The sequence below is a fragment of the Prunus persica genome, chromosome G7 (assembly GCF_000346465.2).
Source record: "Prunus persica cultivar Lovell chromosome G7, Prunus_persica_NCBIv2, whole genome shotgun sequence".
NCBI classification, from domain to species: Eukaryota; Viridiplantae; Streptophyta; class Magnoliopsida; order Rosales; family Rosaceae; genus Prunus; species Prunus persica.
Genome location: NC_034015.1, coordinates 19,923,534 through 19,940,668, shown reverse-complemented (window position 1 = coordinate 19,940,668; position 17,135 = coordinate 19,923,534). Strand labels below are relative to the sequence as shown.

Here is a 17,135-nt window from a genome sequence, read left to right as displayed (position 1 = left end):
TTGAAAATTTTGGTTATGAGCTTTTCACAGGTAATTTCTCCCCCTTATGTTTCAGTTTGATAATTGGATTGCTTTGTCTTAGAATTTTAGTAATGACTTGCTGTCGCCTATGTTCCTTTCTTGGCAAAGAGGAATATTCTTACTAAGCAAAAGCAAGCAACAACATACAATTAGATTGATTCAAGAAGTTGGTTTTTGGAATTTGATAAGAAAATTCTATTGACATGTATAGCTATTGGCCAAAGAATCCATAAATAAAACAGTTTTCAAAGTGTGTGTGTGTGTGTGTGTTCATCTTGAATTTTTAAGCAAACTGCCTAAAGTCTATAAACTTGAATGCTTCCATGAAAAGAATATTCAACATTCTAGGGAAGCATTGATCCATATTATACATCTAAAGGCTGTTGAGTCCTTTTCTCTCTGTTGGCAAACCACTGGACTGTTCTTCGGGCAATGGGCAACCAAAGCCGCCTCATTCTTTCCTCCTTCACATTGTTTTCAAGCAGAGAAGGCTCCTTATTCCTGTTCTTAAAACCTAAATTCCCAAATCTTGAAAGAGCAGTGATTTCTGACATTGATCTTTTCTCACCTTGATTCATAGACCTTGAGGCATGGGCTGAAGTTGCTATGTAATCTGATGTGGAAGGAAAAGTCGGGCTTGAAGCTGAAGCATTTTTGTTCATTGTACTAACTTTATTCTCAAACAATCTTTTCATCTCCATCTCCTCCCTAATCTTCATAATCTCCTCATTTCCCGTTGCTGTTGCAGGCTCATGATTTAAACGTGCGGAAGAGAATCTATTGCTTGACATTGTGTTAAGCATCTCAGAATTTAGGAACATGAGGTCAGAGGAACTCACATTGCTCCATCTGTTCTTAAACTCAAGATCAGACACAACAATTTTGTGTTTGTGCTTGTGCAGGATTTTCTGATCCTCCTTTGACATATCAGCACCTTCTTCTAGGATTAGCAATTCCTCTTCTTTATCAACAGCCTTTTCAGTTTTCCGAAAGCTGCTTCCTATGCTGAACCTTGAAGAACCGCGGCGATCTTCCTCTCTCTGAACAAAGAGCTCTATGTTTGAGTCTTGTCGATGTTCTGATTGGCTATTCCAGAAGACCCTCATGCTATCTGAGTAGGTAATGAAGGTTAGGTCCTCAGAACTAATTCTGTGCCTGCACAGAGGACAGCTTGAGTGTTTTTCCAGCCAGTGATCAATGCAGCTAATGTGAAAAGCATGTTTGCATTTGGGCAGCAATCTGAGAACTTCAATATCTTCGAATTTTGACAGGCAGACTGAACATTCAAGACCTTCCTTGGACCCTCTAAGAGAGGAGAATCTGAAATAAGGAAGTGCCTCAATCACTGTCTTGTCAATACCGGAAAATCGAGAGCTTGTGCTGATAACTTCTGTTCTTCGGTGATTGTTGCCACCAACATAAGCTCTTCTGTGGCAGAACTTAGCATAGACAAGGAGAACAAAAGTTAACGCGAACATGATAGCGAGAATACCAATAACCACAGCAACACTTGGTTCAAAATTTGACTGTTCATCAGAAGGAAAATTTGACCCTGAGATTTGTGCTTCAACATGGAAGACCACACAGTTGAGAAGTAAAACAATCAAGCTTGAATGAAACATTGGAAAGTTGAAATTTTGAAACTGGCCCAGAATTCTAATAATCTTTGGAAAGCATTCTGTAAAGGAAAAAAGGAGCTGTATGTACATATATATACATATATGCAGATATGAGTTTGTAAAGAAGTCGGAAAGTTTAGGGGAAAAGGGTGAGGATTGGTTTGCTATGCGTGGACTTTTTAAAGTCTCTTCCTCAAAGGGTATTTGTCAATCTGGTTTGTGACTTGTCAGTTTTGTTGGATTCTTCTTGTATGTCCAGATTTGATAAATCATTTTCATACTGCAATATATAAAGGATTAGACTTCAGAAGTGAAGAGAACGTGGGGAGAGGAGGAATTGGATGTGGACAAATATTGCTTCTTATGGTAATTTGCTTCGTCTTCTCAGAGTTTTAGTAATGAGACAACTTTTCTGTGATTTGAGTAAATTTGGAGAGCTTAGCTTATCAAATATCAAGCTTTTTAATGGCAAATGAGAGTTGCTTAATTGTGATTTGACTAAATTAAGAGATCTTATCAAAACCATCAAGGCTCTTAATGAGAGACAAATGAAAGTCAAAGCCGTATAAGCTGCGTGCATTAGGTGCTGCTTAGCATTGCTCAGAAAGTCAAGGATCGGGCCGGTGATCTCAGTGCTTAGGACATCAATTAGGCATGAAAAGTAACTCAGCTAAACCACTTGTGTTTTCTACATGCAACCTTGAACTGGTTTGAATTTGATGACCAGTTCATTGAGTTGAAACTCCAATTCCATTGAAAAAAATAATAATTTCAGATTGGTTTTGCTCTCTGTTCAATAAAACTGAAACTAATTATTTTTTTTAATAACATGTAGCATTCATAATTACAACTTGCTGCTTTCTTTATTTTGCAATGCTTTGCTGACCCTGTCAAAGACTCAAAAGTAATCTTTTTAATTTAAGCATGCCCATAAAAACAGCATTTGCTAATGTCATAGACCTAGAAGCAAGGGAAACGGCCTGTCATCCCTAGTAAAATTGTTGTATGCAGGCACCTCATTTTATTATTTATTAATATTTTTTTTTCCAAAGAATACAAATTTTCAGATACTCATTTGGGAAACCAAGCTGTATGAAACAAAACACGAACACAACAAATCCGCCAGTGTTCCAAAGAAGGCACATGGAGGATGGTGGGGCAGTAAGCAAATCCAGTAGTTATTTGACACAAGCAACGAATATTTGTTTAGTTTAGGATTTTGCACAGGTTCTCCCCCGTGAAGAAGACACACTGCTACAAATTTTCCCATGCATAACGCTTAAAACTCAGAAATTCCATGAATTGTTGTAAAGATTGTCTTCAAGTTTAAACGGAATTTATAAGTAAAGACACCTTGCTCAAGAACTACTAGGGTAGAACTGAAATATTTTGCCTTAAATATCACAATGGAATAATGATGGAATATTATTACATACACCTGCAAATACTAGATTCCAGCAGATGAGGGAACTGATAGGAGGAGGCTATTACTACACAAGTACAGAGATAAGTTAAAGATACCGAAACGTCGCCAGGTTTTCCTGACCATGTATTGATATTTATTAGTTTGGTTAAACATACCGCACACATGGTACAGAATCAGCTCTGAGCAGAGGCCGCAGGATTGCCATTTGGAAACGTCGCCATACCAGTGCCACTTTCGGGATTAGAAGGTTCTTCGCTTGCATGACGAACAAACTCTTCGGGGGACATGTGCAAACTATGGCAAGCACAAACTATCCTGATTTGGTTTGCCCCATATCTGTAAGTAACGCCAGAAATTGTCCTACCGTTTGGGCCTGGACCTTTGGTAGAAACCCATGGCAGATTTGGGCGGGAACCAGATCCCCCAAATTTTATGTCTGCAGCAATACCTGGTTTTATAGCTGAAAAATCAAGAGAGAAGTCCTCTGCCGTTGAGCGGTCAGGTGCATCTTTTATCCTGAGGTTTGTGCTGTTTACTTTCATGTCTTCTTCTGCCTGAGAAGAGGAGCCCTCTTCAGTGACATTCTGTTTGCCATCGCCTCTGCCACGTTCTAACATCCTCCCATCATATTGTGCTACATCAGATGAATTATGTGAAATTACTTGCATCCCAGCTGCATCAATACAAGAAGGGTGAGAAAGAAACAGAGGGGTCTTCTTCATCTACTGAAGCAATACTATGAGTTTCAACACTAAAAAGATCAGTAGAATCAGAAACTTGTACAAGAAACATAGAAAGGCAATTTTTTTATATTATAAATCAAGTACCAAGGTAAGGCAAAGCTTGAGAAGAATAAAATTAGAGGCGGTTCCCATGGTTTCTTAAGAAAAATACATGCATTGATGTAGATCTGTTTGCAGGAATCATAGACACGAGTCTCATCTTGAACCTTCCATTACCATGTCACTCGTTCACAAAGCCTTCAACACATTAAGTAAAAACAAGTAATCCCAGTTCGAACCTTTTTCAGAGTTCAAGTCATGGACCTTGCATTAAGCAGGGTCCAAGGCAGTGACAGACAGTAAACTGGTCAAGATCAGCAATTCAACCATGAGCTGTTCATTTTCAGCATGCACAAAGGACACCTAGAATTTCCAATACATAAATATAGTTACCTGAGTTTGGTGGATTTCTGCCAGCATAGGAAGGATGGAATTGTTGAGTGTGAGGAACCAAACCCCAAGAATTATCCTTATCCAACATTGGGAGCTGGACTGGTGAATAGCCAAACAAAACTGGCAAGTTTCCAGGATTCACAGGTTGAGTCCCTGATCGCTCACTAGTCACAGTAGGCATCACCTGCATCATTCCATGCATCGGATGACCCGATGTGCTGGTGGCACCAACAGAGCTAGACTCCTTCATAGGAAGAGAGTAAGGCATGTTCATCATGTTTACTGATTGCACTGAGAATGGACTGCCATATGCCATGTTCCCAAGCTTATTTTCAGCTGAAATATTAAACCTCTTCTGCCCATTTAGGTCCACAACACTTGATTCAGCAAACCGGCGAACCTCCTTCTGAGCTTCGGAAGAGTCATCGGATCCAACAAATCGCTTTGATCCCTCATCATGTTGGGAAATCAGCACTGAGGATGAACCCTCCACTTCAGAATCTGCCACGTCTTCATTTTCAGCAGTTGAGCCATCCTCTGTTATGGAAATGTGTGATGTTCTCGTCTTGTCATGCATATCAGTGTAATGAGTTTCTCTCTCATGCTTCTTTTGATGGTTCATCTCGTTGAACAAACTCTTGCGTTTGTTTCCAGCCTCTGACCGTTTTTCCTCTTCTAATTCATCAGACTTGTTATTGTTGGCAACCCAGACTCCTCTCCCGTTCAAGTTGATTGACGCATCTGCATCAACATTGGCCTTGGAAAGGTCATTAAAGAAGTTTTCCTTAGGTTTCACTGAATCACTTCTTTGAGAGCTACTACTTGAGTCTTGTTTCTGAGCCCCACCATGAAGAAAGTCCTTAAAATCATCCGCTAGTTTGCTGCTTCTATCACCTTCTTCTGCTTTAGTATTCGAGGGAGCACCACTTTTACCCTTGAATTTGGCAGATGATCCACCACAAGATAGACCCAAGCTAAGCTCAAGTCCATTTTCATCCTCCATTTTTTTCAGAAAGAAAATGAAGAATATCAGTTGAGGTCAAGAATAATCCCTTCCAGTTGTCTATTCTCTTCAGACTAAATCCCCAACACCATCGACACCAACACAAAGAGCGACCATTCTGAAAAGTGATGCCTGCAAGAACAATGAATGTTCAATGCCTCACTTCCATGCATAACAAGGACACAGAGATGAGACAAAGTCATGGTAATCATGCATGGATTGGCTATTAAAAAAATATCAATGTATAACTAAACATCTCTTGCTTAGGCATGAACGTGAGCACTGCTTACAATAATTACATTGGGAGCCATCATTTGGTTTAGTGGGACTACAACACACACGCAATGGCTTTTGCAAGTGTTTTAGTTTAGATCATTAGCCAGACAATTAGGTCCAAACTTCATAGTAAAGAAAAATTACTGATGTTACGCAAATAGAAGAGCCTTAAAGAGGTCCCCCTAGCCAACATTTTCCACCCAACTCCTACAAATAGTGATTTCAGTCATATCTATAATCAGCCATTCATGGAATCAGCTATAATCAATCTTGCTTTTGCAGCGACAATTCTTATTAGTGGAGGCATACTATACAGAAGCAAGATAGCCTTAAACAAACACCAGCCCATTCTAGTGTATAAAAAGAACAATTCAGAGAGACTTTCATGATTAAATAGATCCGAGATCTTAGACCATATCTAGTAATGGGTACAGTGGGAAAGAAAAACCCACAATTTCAAACCTCAAATTATTACTGATCTCAAAAGATAAAATCCATGCAACTGACCCTAACTATATATACAGGTCGGTTTTGAGCCAAAGATTTCCACTTGCTGGAAACAAAAAGAATAAATTATTACTGATCTCAAAAGATAAAATCCATGCAACTGACCCTAACTATATATACAGGTCGGTTTTGAGCCAAAGATTTCCACTTGCTGGAAACAAAAAGAATAAAGAGCATAAGACCCAGACTTTTGTTAAGTCTAATATTCCTCCATTTGCTTAGCAACCAAACAAGGGTACCCACCTAGATCTGCTCCTCACCAGATTATCCCATTCTTTAACTAAATATATAATAAAAAATCGACAAAATTCAAAGCTATGAACTTTCAACAATAAAAAATGCAGAATTTCAACAACGTAGAGTCAGATAAGATGGAAAATTAACTGAATAATGAGATTCGATCTAAAAAAATATCGATTTCCCAAATATTTCACAAGCCAAAAAGGAAATCAATGAAATAAAACTGATTTAATCAGCCTAGCTGAAAATTTTCCATAAAACATACCAACATATAAGAAGGGACACATACCAGGTGAGACAAAGGGATACCTGAGTTCGAAGAGAAAAGAGGAAACCCTAAATCCAGCTGCTTGGTCCAGAGAACAGTGATGGGGAGAGAAAAGTTGTGAAATTTGGTACAGAGAGTATGGTCTAGTGGTAGAAATTTGATGGAGTTCAATCAAACCCACCTCTTTCTCTTTTTTACTTTTCCATTTTTCTATTTTCTGACCGCACGTGAATGTCATGCGCTTTTTTTTTTTATAGCAAAATTTTAATTAAAGTTATGGATTGAAATTGTACAAGCAATTTATCCAGTAAATTATTTATTTGCATTGGTAATTGTTACAAGAATTTCAATCTCCTCCTCAACAACATCTTATCTCTCTGAAAATGACAGTAAGGGATTTAATTCAAAGCTTACAAATTATTCAAATAAAGCATGTCAATTAGGGGTGGAGCTAGCATTATATGGTGGGGGTGGGCCAAATGTAAAGTACTCATTTTCATCTTATAACACGTGAATATAATAAAGTGTTAATTATTGAGAAGAGACTAAAGCGACTCTTGATTTTGGAGTAATTTCGTCACTGAAACTGACATAGTAGTTAATGATCTGACGACTATTCGTCATAACAAACGTAAATTTGTATATGGTTTACTAACTTTCCGTTGTTTATTTCTTTAAAGCTTATGAGTATTAGGATCCTTAGAGGATGTTCCTTATAATTTTATTTCTTAGTATACAACCAAAAAATAAGAAGAAGAATATCCGCAAAAGTGGCTGCATATGTCCTCAACTGCAAAAGGACTAATTGACAATTTGACCATAGTTTTCAAATAAGACAACAGATTGTGGGGTCGATTGGTGAATAAGGCTAAATAGCTAATGTCGTTTTTATCCTGCTGCGTTACCGGTTACAGAACCAGTTAGAGAAGGGGGTATTATTGGATTCTCATATTTTTTTTGCCTTTTTTTTTCCTCAGAGAAACACTTCTTCATTTTATACGTTCTCACGTGTGGTTCCAAAAACAAAATAAATCACACGTGTTTGAACAGATTGCGCCAAGATGCTCGAGCAAAGCGCGCCCTTTTCTTCTTCCTCTTCTTCTCCCTCCCTCCCTCTCTGTCGATTGCCGTGTACTCGAGCTGGAGCATCCACATCGGACCAGAAAATCGTCTAAAAGGACTAGATCCTCGCGCGGGTCGGATCCAGAGCCTGCTCCGATTTGTCTTAAATTCCAGTATGTGAATGTCTAGTTACTCTCAGGTTATCTTTCATTTTGACATTTGACATTTTATCCCTCTTTTTCTTCTAATATTATCAGCACATATCCATACAAAATTAGTCTAGAATACTTTAAAGGTGATCACTTTACAGAATTTTATGCAACCTTGAGCTGTTTGCAGCAATACCCTTATTGGGTAATGTTGGCTTTGATCTCTTACATGCTACAGTAAACTAATTATCTGCATATATGTTTCATGAGATTGGGTAATGTTGGCTTTCATCTCTTACGTGCTACAGTAAACTATTCATTGCAATTTCTGCATATATGTTTCGTGAGATTCTTTCTTAATTTGCCTTAGCACTGGAAAGCTATAGGGACAATTTAATGAATGAAAAGATTGAACTTTTTAAGCTAGCAAGGAGTTCTGATTATCAGTACACTAGTCTGCATTATGAAGCAGAAACTGGGGAAATAGGAACATTAATTGATGAAACCAAAAGCAATTTCCTGAACCATCATTCCTATTGCTTATCCAACCTAAACAAATGTCATTGATTTAGTACACCCTTTCATGCTGGCATGCTGCAATATCCCATATCTAACTACGACTTCTGCTTGTCCTTTCGTGATTACCTGGCAGGCAACCTTCTCCAAGTGATGACAAAGCAAAGGCTTTCAGGTCGCACCTTCCGGAAAGCCCAGAATGTGAGAGAATGTTGGTCCCCTTCCAGGCCATGACGTTGATATAAACGTCTCCATTTTGGACCTACAAGGAAATAGCGATAGCGGCGGCGTTTGAACAGCATAGGGTACTCTTCACCAGCAATGTCATACACTGTGACCTGGATGCCTTCTTCAGGAACTTCATTAGCCTTCAACAATGGCAAGATGTGCCTTTTCACGTCTTCTTTGCTAATGGTCAGCGAAGTTGAGCCCAACGCCACATCAGTGCCTGACAACTGCTTCTCAAAAGGCTCGCTGCACCTTCCGATCAAATTTTGGAGGCTTCGGGGGACTGGAGGGGTATAGCTTCCGTAGAACGAACCTTGTTCTACTTGCAGAGCTGCAATGGCTTCTTGGGCTGCATGTTCTTGAAATTGAGTCGAGTGTTGGAGGCTTGGGACTGGTGGGAGGCCAAATGAGACATAGCCTCTGTAGGACGAACTTTGTTCTAGTTGTTGTGATTGTGCAGCCATGCCTTGTGCTGCTGCAATGGCTTCTTGGTGATGTTGGGCTGCATGTTCTTGAAATTGACCGAACTCTTGGAGGCTTGGGAGAGAACCAGGTACATAGAGTGAAGTCTGTCCTGGTTGTTGTGATTGTGCAGCCATGCCTTGGAGGCTTGCGATTGATGAGGTACAAGAAGGGACATAGTTGTTGATTCCAGAGGAGGAGCCTTGTTCTAGTTGTTCACGTTCTTGAAACTGAATTACGTCTCGGGGGCTTTGGACTGGCAGGAGATGAGGAGGGACATGGTTGAAGGAAAATTGTGCTACTTGCTGTGGTTGTTCTTCTGGAGCAATGACTTCAACTTCAGTTTCTTGCATTTGCTGATCAGGAACAGATTCTTCTTGCACTTCCTGATCAAGAAGAAATTCTTCTAGCATTTGCAATGCTTCTTGCGCATTTTCTTCAGGTTCATTATTTCCTTCCAACTCGTCATTGGAGGATTCATAATCCAAAAGCATGCGCTTTATATAGGAAATAACTGCTGGAAATTCATCTGGGGGCCCTTCATTATGATCATCAGCCATGGCTGCTGGTGTTGTTTTCTTTCACAATGGTTCTTCTGATCGCAAGAGAAAAGTGTTTTTTGGGAGATTAATTTGGTTGAAGAAAAATGGGAAATGGAAGGTACTTGCTCTTTCTCTTTCTGCACTGAGTTTTATAGACAGTTAAAGATCAGATGTTTCTAGATGGAACCCCTTTTCTTCTTTTTTTTTTTTTTTTTTTTTGCTTGATAATGGATCTCGAATTACTTATTAGTCTCTGGACTAAATCTGTTATAACTAACAACCAACTGTTAACACCCCATATACTTTGACTGGAGAAAGCTATTACTGACTTGTAAATTTAACCATCTTGCTGGGTAAAATTATCAAGTAAATGTTTTTGTGTTGAAAAATATTGCAGGACAATATTCATAGCTGATGATTTATTTTGCATTGCTACTTAAGGACATTAAATTGATGAAACCAAAACCTACAAAGCAAGGATTCCAACATGGTTGTCACAAGGTTAAATATTAAATGTCGTTTTTGTCCTGCTACATGAAAAGACGAGTTAGCAGGCAGGGGTATTATTGGCTTCTCAAGTTACTTTTTTTCTGCTTCTAACCTTTTGCGCCAAAATCGTGATCTCTGCTAGAGCAAAGCGCGCCCTTTTTCTTCTTCCTCTTCTTCTCCCTCCCACACTGTCGATTGCCATGGACTCTATCCACCACCAAAGAGCTGGAGCATCCACATCCAACCCGAAATCGTCTAGAAGTACTAGTTGCTCGAGCGGGTCGGATCCAGAGCCTGCTCCGATTGGTCTTAAATTCCAGTATGTCAATGTCTAGTTACTCTTAGTTATCTTTAACTCTCTCTCTCTCTCTCTCTCTCTCTCTCTCTCTCTCTCTTTCTCAATAATATCACATATCCAAACAAATTGCATAAAAATGTCTAGAATACCTAAAATTTGATCTCTTTACAGAATTTTCTGCAAAATTGAGCTGTTTGCAGTATTAACCTTATTGGGTAATGTGGCTTTTATCTCTTACATGCTACAGAAAACTTGTACAGACAATCTTTTAAAGTGATTAATATATACTGATTATTTCAATTTCTGCTTACAAATTTGCAGCAAAAAAATGTCCATAAAACCTGAAATTTGATCTCTTTACAGAATTGTCTGTAACCTTGAGCTGTTTGCAGCAATACCCTTTGGGGTAATGTGGCTTTGATCCCTTTACATGCTACAGTAAACTAGTGAAGACACTTTTTTTTTTTTTTTTTTGGGTATATGTTTCATGAGATTTTGGTTGATTTACAAAATAGATAGCTAAAGAAAGTAGTGTACCTGGTTTTCAGACCAGGGTTATAGACAGAGAGGTCTAATCAGAGAATTCAATATTTCAGTAAACAAAAATTTATGCACTGTTAAAAAAGAGCTACCTTGCTACACTTAATTTGCCATGACAACTAGTACAAGTAAAACTAAGATTCTTTCTTTCTACATCCTTAACAAAAATTCACAGCTGCGTTAGTACTGGAAAACAATAGGGACAATTTAAAGAATGAAAAGATTGAACCCCTTTAAGCTAGCAAGAACTGATCATCATCAGTACTCTGCATTATGAAGCAGAAACTGTGAAAATGCTATGAAATCCTACAAAAATGGGGGGATAATATGCCCAAAAATTCATAATACTCATAGGAAAATGGACATTATGCCCAAAACATCAGAAATATGAAGAGGAACTCCTAAAGCAAACCTCCACTAACATTAATGGCAGTCCACAATCTCAATTCTGCTTTCTTTGTCTTCTTTTCTTGATGCTTTTGAACAAAGGCAACCTTCGTGAATGGATTGCGAAGCAGAGGCCTCCATTCTTGGCATGGCGGAAAACACACAACGTCAGAAAATCCTGTGTCTCAACCAGTCCAACATCATGACAGAAAGTTTTCCAGCCTTTACTAAGGACATAAAGATCGGTGCCCCAAGTCGTGAACTTCATTGGGTACTCCTTGCCTTCCATGTCATAAGTTGTCACATCGATGCCTTCATTAGGGTTTTCACCGTCTCTTAATACTGGTTTGATGTGATTTTCAACGTATTCTTTGTTCAAGCAGAGCCTGGGAGTTTTACTCACATCACTGGGTGTTAGCTGTTTCTCAAAAGGCTTGCAGCAATCTTGGATTAATTTTCGTAGGCTTGTGATTGGTGGCAAATCAGGAGGGGCATAGTGTCCATAGAACAAACCTCCTCCTCCTTCTTGTTGAAATTGCAGTTCTCTTCGTCCTTGTGCAGCACCATTAGTGGCTTCAGATTCTTGGATTCGTAGTGCCTTTTGCTTACTTCCGCTGGGTGAGTTTAACTCAATTCCAGAAAGAATTTTGCTCTTCATGTGCTCCAACTTTCTCGCTGTTTTGTAATCCAAAATTGTATGCTTTAAATATAGAAGATCATGAGCACCTTTGATACTGTCCTTCATCTCTTTGTCTTCATAACCGGGGTCTTCAGTCTTGCGGTTGATCAGGCATGTCATGTGCTGCCATGACTTTAGATTCTTGAAACCGAGTTGAGCTTTGGAGGCTTGCAACTGCAGGTTCTTGTGCAACAATGGCTTCAACTTCAGTGCCTTGTAAGGCTGCTGCTGCCAATTCTTCTTGCGCATTTTCTGCAGGCTCATTATTTCCTTCCAACTCGTCATTGGAGGATTCAGAATTGGAAAAGGCTGCTGCAAATTCATTTGGGGGGTCATCATTATGATCATCAGCCATTATGCTTCTTCTGATCGCAAGAGAAAAATGTTTCTTTGGGAGATTATATTAATTTGGTTGAAGAGAAATGGGAAATGGAAGGTAATTGCTCTTTCTCTCTCTTTTCTCTTTCTCCACTGGGTTTTATAAACAGTTAAAGAGATCGATGTTTCTTTGATGGAAATCTTTTTCTTCTTTGCTTGATAATGGAGCCCAAATTACATATTTGTCTCTGGACTAAATCTGTTATAACTAACAAACAAGTCTTAACAACCAACTGTTAACAACCTACATATTTTGACTGAAAGAGACTATTACTGACTTGTAAATTTAACCATCTTGCTGGGGTAAAATATATTAATTACAGTAAACATAAGTCAATTTGAGTTTTAGGCTCTTGGAACATACGAACAGTAATAAAACCAAAAGCAATATTTCTTTGTTTTTTTTATTCCCATACCAATATTCACATCTTAAATTTGGCCGTGTATATTTATTCTTCTCAAAAGTCATTCCTATCACCACTAAAATGCTATCAAATCCTAATAACCCTAATTAAATGGGGCACAATATGCCCGAAAATTCATAATACTCCTAGCAAAATGGACATTATGCCCAAAAAAAAAAAAACCAGAAATATGAAGACAAACTCCTAAAGCAAACCTCCATTAATATTAATGGTAATTCTGCCTTATCGGTCTTTTTTTCTTGATGGGTTCGAACACGGGCAACCTTCTCGAATGGATTGCAAAGCAGAGGCCTCCTTTGTCGACATGGCGAAAAATCCACAAGGTCACAAAATCCTGGTTTTCAACCAGTCCGAGATCATTACAGAAAGTTTTCCAGCCTCCAGTGAGGACATGAACCTTGGTGGCCCAAATCTTGAACACCATTGGGTACTCGTTGCCAGTCATGTCATAAGTTGTCACATTGATGCCTTCATTAAGGTTTTCACCGTTTCTCAACAATGGCATGATGTTATTTTCGACATCTTCTTTGTTCATGGAGAGCCTGCATTGGTTATCTTTCACATCACTGCGTGCTAGCTGTTTCTCAAAAGGCTTACTGCAATCTTGGATTAAGTTTTGTAGGCTTGGGATTGGTGGCAAATCAGGAGGGGTATAGTTTCCGTAGAACAAACCTCTTCTTTCTTGTTGTTGAAATTGCAGTTCTCTAGGTAAGCTTCGTCTTCGTGCAGCACCATTAGTGGCTTCTCGGGCTTGCGGGGCTTCAGGTTCCTGGATTCGTAGTGCTTTTCGCTTACTTCCGCTGGGTGACTTTAACTTAATTCCAGAAAGAATTTTGCTCTTCATGTGGTCCAAATTTCTCGCTGTTTCGGGATTCAAGATTGTATGCTTTAAATGTAGAAGAAGATAAGCACCCTCCTCGGTGCTGCTTGTCATCTTTCCGTCCCCATAACCGGGGTCTTCACGGTCTTCTCGACTAGCCATGTCTGCCCTATAGCTCTCTCCAAATATCGTACTTTTTCTTACGATTCTCGAGAGAAGAAGAAAAAAAGTTTTCTAGTCAGATTTGCTGAAGGCTTCGGCTAGTTGTTAATGTTGGGGACAAGAGAAGGGGGGAAATATATAGAGGGTAGCGGAGCAAACAAACGATTAGGGTATTTGGTGTGTCTTCTTGATTGGCAAGTAATAATTGTGTGTAAGAATCCGAATCCATTTTGGCAAAGGTGTTAGAGTCTTACAAAACTTCTGTTGCAGTTGATATGAGTGTCATGATGTAGGGCACGGGGGGGACTGTTTTGATAGGGATTCTCTAATAAGTATTAGTATTTAAGTTAAGGATGACTATATGTGTTGGATCGTATTCATTAGATGTGTTAGTAGATTTAATATGCAACATACATGCAATTCAACGGTCGAAATTAGAAATATGTAACTAATTCTTAACATAAAATATTAGAAAAATTAGTGTACATCGTTAACAAAAACTTATATTATTAACATTTATCAATATGTTTTGATAGGGGATTCTCTAATAAGTATTTAAGTTAAGGATGTCTATACATATTTCTAATCTTGGCCATTTAATTGTATCCATTAAATGTGTTGGTAGATTTAATATGCAACATCCATACAATCCAACTGCGGAAGTTAAAAATATGTAACCAATCATTAACATAAAATATTAGAAAAATTAGTATACATAGTTAACAAAAACTTATATTATTAACATTTTATGAAGATAAAGTTTCACTTTCATATTAGGTCTATGTGTATGTCATATGAAACTTAATTGATTTTAATTCACAAGCTAATAATTATATGACTTTAAAAAAATGTTAAATCTCATTTTTTTTCGTTAGCATATGTGTACATAAGCGGAGATGTGTTTGTGATTCCAAATAATCTAGAATATTTTAGACACCTCCACTGGCCACTAGGTTTCTTGATGGAAATCTTTTTTCGTTCTTACTTGATATTGGAGCCCAAATTAATTATTAGTCTCTGGACTTACAGATTAAGTATTAACAACCAACTGTTAACAACATATATACTTTGACTGACGGAGACTATTACTGACTTGTAATTTTAACCATCTTGCTGGGGTAAAATAAATTAATTACAGTGAACGTAAGTCAATTTGAGTTTTAGGCTCTTGGAACATACGAACAACAATGATGAAAACCAAAAGCAATATATCTTTTTTTTAATATATATTATTTATTCCCATACCAATATTCACATCTTAAATTTGGCCATATATATTTACTCTTCTCAAAAGTCATTCCTATCACCACTCAAATGCTATCAAATCCTAATAACCCTAATGCCCGAAAATTCATAATACTCCTAGCAAAATGGACATTATGCCCAAAAAAAAAAAAAGAACAAAAAAAAAGAAATATGAAGACAAACTCCTAAAGCAAACCTCCATTAATATTAATGGTATTTCTGCCTTATCGGTCTTCTTTTCTTGATGGGTTTGAACACCGGCAACCTTCTTGAATGGATTGCGAAGCAGAGGCCTCCATTGTCGACATGGCGAAAAACCCACAAGGTCACAAAATCCTGGTTCTCAACCAGTCCGAGATCATTACAGAAAGTTTTCCAGCCTCCAGTGAGGACATGAATCTTGGTGGCCCAAATCTTGAACACCATTGGGTACTCGGTGCCAGCCATGTCATAAGTTGTCACATCGATGCCTTCATTAAAGTTGTCACCGTTTCTCAACAATGGCATGATGTTATATTCGACATCTTCTTTGTTCATGGAGAGCCTGCATTGGTCTTCTTTCACATCACTGCGTGTGAGCTGTTTCTCAAAAGGCTTACTGCAATCTTGGATTAAGTTTTGTAGGCTTGGAATTGGTGGCAAATCAGGAGGGGCATAGTTTCCATAGAACAAACCTCCTCTTTCTTGTTGTTGAAATTGCAGTTCTCTAGGTGAGCTTCGTCCTCGTGCAGCACCATTAGTGGATTCTCGGGCTCGCGGGGCTTCAGGTTCTTGGATTCGTAGTGCTTTTCGCTTACTTCTGCTGGGTGAGTTTAACTCAATTCCAGAAAGAATTTTGCGCTTCATGTGCTCCAAATCTCTCGCTGTTTCGGGATTCAAGATTGTATGCTTTAAAAATAGAAGAAGATAAGCACCCTCAGTCCCGTTCGTCATCTCTCCGTCTGCACAACCGGGCTCTTCACGGTCTTCTTGACTAGTCATGCCTGGCCTTTTGCTCTCTCCGCTAGTTGTAAAGATGGGGACAAGAGAAGGGGGAAAAGAAATAAAATAGGGTTGCGAAGGAACCAAACGATTAGGGTATTTGAGGTGTTTACTTGGCCTTCAAGTAATAAATGTGATCGTGACCAATGAGAAGGTGTTCAGAGTCTTACGATAGTTTTGGCAGTTTTTGACCATGACCAATGAGAAGGCGGTAGAGTCTTACAAAAGTTCTGTTACAGTTGATATGAGTGTGAGGATGTCGGGTACAGGGGGGACTGTTTTGATATTGTATAGGATTCTAGTCCTTTTTAATCTCCAATGGTGGGCTGCTTGAAAATGCCCTAGGCCTCATTTCGTTGGTGGGTCCCTTAGTTATTACAACAAACATTAGTTTACAAAAACTTGATTAAAGCCCAGAAAGGGTTACCAACCCCAAAGAGAAACCCAGTAGGCATCATACAATTACAAAAGCCCAAATAACAAAGTATTTTGCTAGCCGGTGGGCGAAATACAACTTTTAAATGCCGATGTAAGCTCTACATATATCAACGGTCAAAAATTACTTATATATGTTTGTTAGCCATTGAACGTAGCATAACTTATCCAACATTTCACCAGAGGGACAACAGTTTGTTTTATTTTTTGGGGGGTCAATGAGGAATACCAGTCTTTGATGGTTATTTTTTGGGTTGTTATGTGCATAGATGGTTTACATAATTTGTGGTTAGAGGTGAAGCTTCGATCCCTTCCACGATTGTAAGAAAAAACAGAAAACAAAAAGACCATTGGGAATATTAGGAATTGCATGTTATTACAATTCACCATTTGGCAAAGATTATTCTACCAAATTGGATAACGGCTAACGCTTCTAGTTCGTGCCAGCGAAAAGTATACTCAGAATTTTCGTCCTCCATCTTCTTCTTCCTTATCCAAATAGTTGTAGGGATGAAATTTAAAACGAATAGCTGTTACTATTCCTTACAAGTTTCAAAAGTTTTCAACAAAATATTGGATGGATAATCTCGAAATTCACTCTTCCCTGTCATGCGGATTCCCACAGAAACCACTCAGTTAAAGGAAAATCTTCATGTCTTCTTTTTTAACAAATATTCTACCAGTTTACCGTTTTTATCTTTTTTTTATCTTTTGGCCATTATAGTTTACTTCACAAATTAATTAATTATTAAATGGAATTAATATAATCAATTAATCATAATAATCAAGTGCTGGGGAGTTT

The 17,135-nt window shown here is 38.4% G+C and overlaps 4 protein-coding genes across 5 annotated transcripts; all 4 read right to left on the bottom strand.

The window, feature by feature from the left end:
- LOC18770716 (E3 ubiquitin-protein ligase ATL42) lies at positions 176–2,165 on the bottom strand. The gene has a single exon (XM_007204432.2). It carries the CDS (start codon positions 1,728–1,730, stop codon positions 387–389), a length of 1,344 nt encoding a protein of 447 aa, XP_007204494.2. The 5' UTR covers positions 1,731–2,165; the 3' UTR covers positions 176–386.
- Positions 2,999–6,738, bottom strand: LOC18771850 (ninja-family protein mc410). Of its 2 annotated transcripts, none has more exons than XM_020568346.1 (3): positions 6,557–6,738; positions 4,242–5,376; positions 2,999–3,739 (listed from the first exon to the last, which is right to left on the bottom strand). In XM_020568346.1, exons 2-3 carry the CDS (start codon positions 5,242–5,244, stop codon positions 3,240–3,242), a joined length of 1,503 nt encoding a protein of 500 aa, XP_020423935.1. In that variant the 5' UTR covers positions 5,245–5,376; positions 6,557–6,738; the 3' UTR covers positions 2,999–3,239. The 2 variants fall into 2 exon arrangements, with proteins under 2 accessions (XP_020423935.1, XP_007203684.1); XM_007203622.2 differs by having other exon boundaries at positions 6,577–6,738.
- On the bottom strand, positions 8,388–9,885 carry LOC18771538. Its single transcript, XM_020569038.1, has one exon. The coding sequence runs from the start codon at positions 9,510–9,512 to the stop codon at positions 8,388–8,390; it is 1,125 nt and encodes a 374-aa protein (XP_020424627.1). The 5' UTR covers positions 9,513–9,885.
- LOC18771780 lies at positions 10,738–12,878 on the bottom strand. Its single transcript, XM_007204464.2, has one exon. The coding sequence runs from the start codon at positions 12,233–12,235 to the stop codon at positions 11,264–11,266; it is 972 nt and encodes a 323-aa protein (XP_007204526.2). The 5' UTR covers positions 12,236–12,878; the 3' UTR covers positions 10,738–11,263.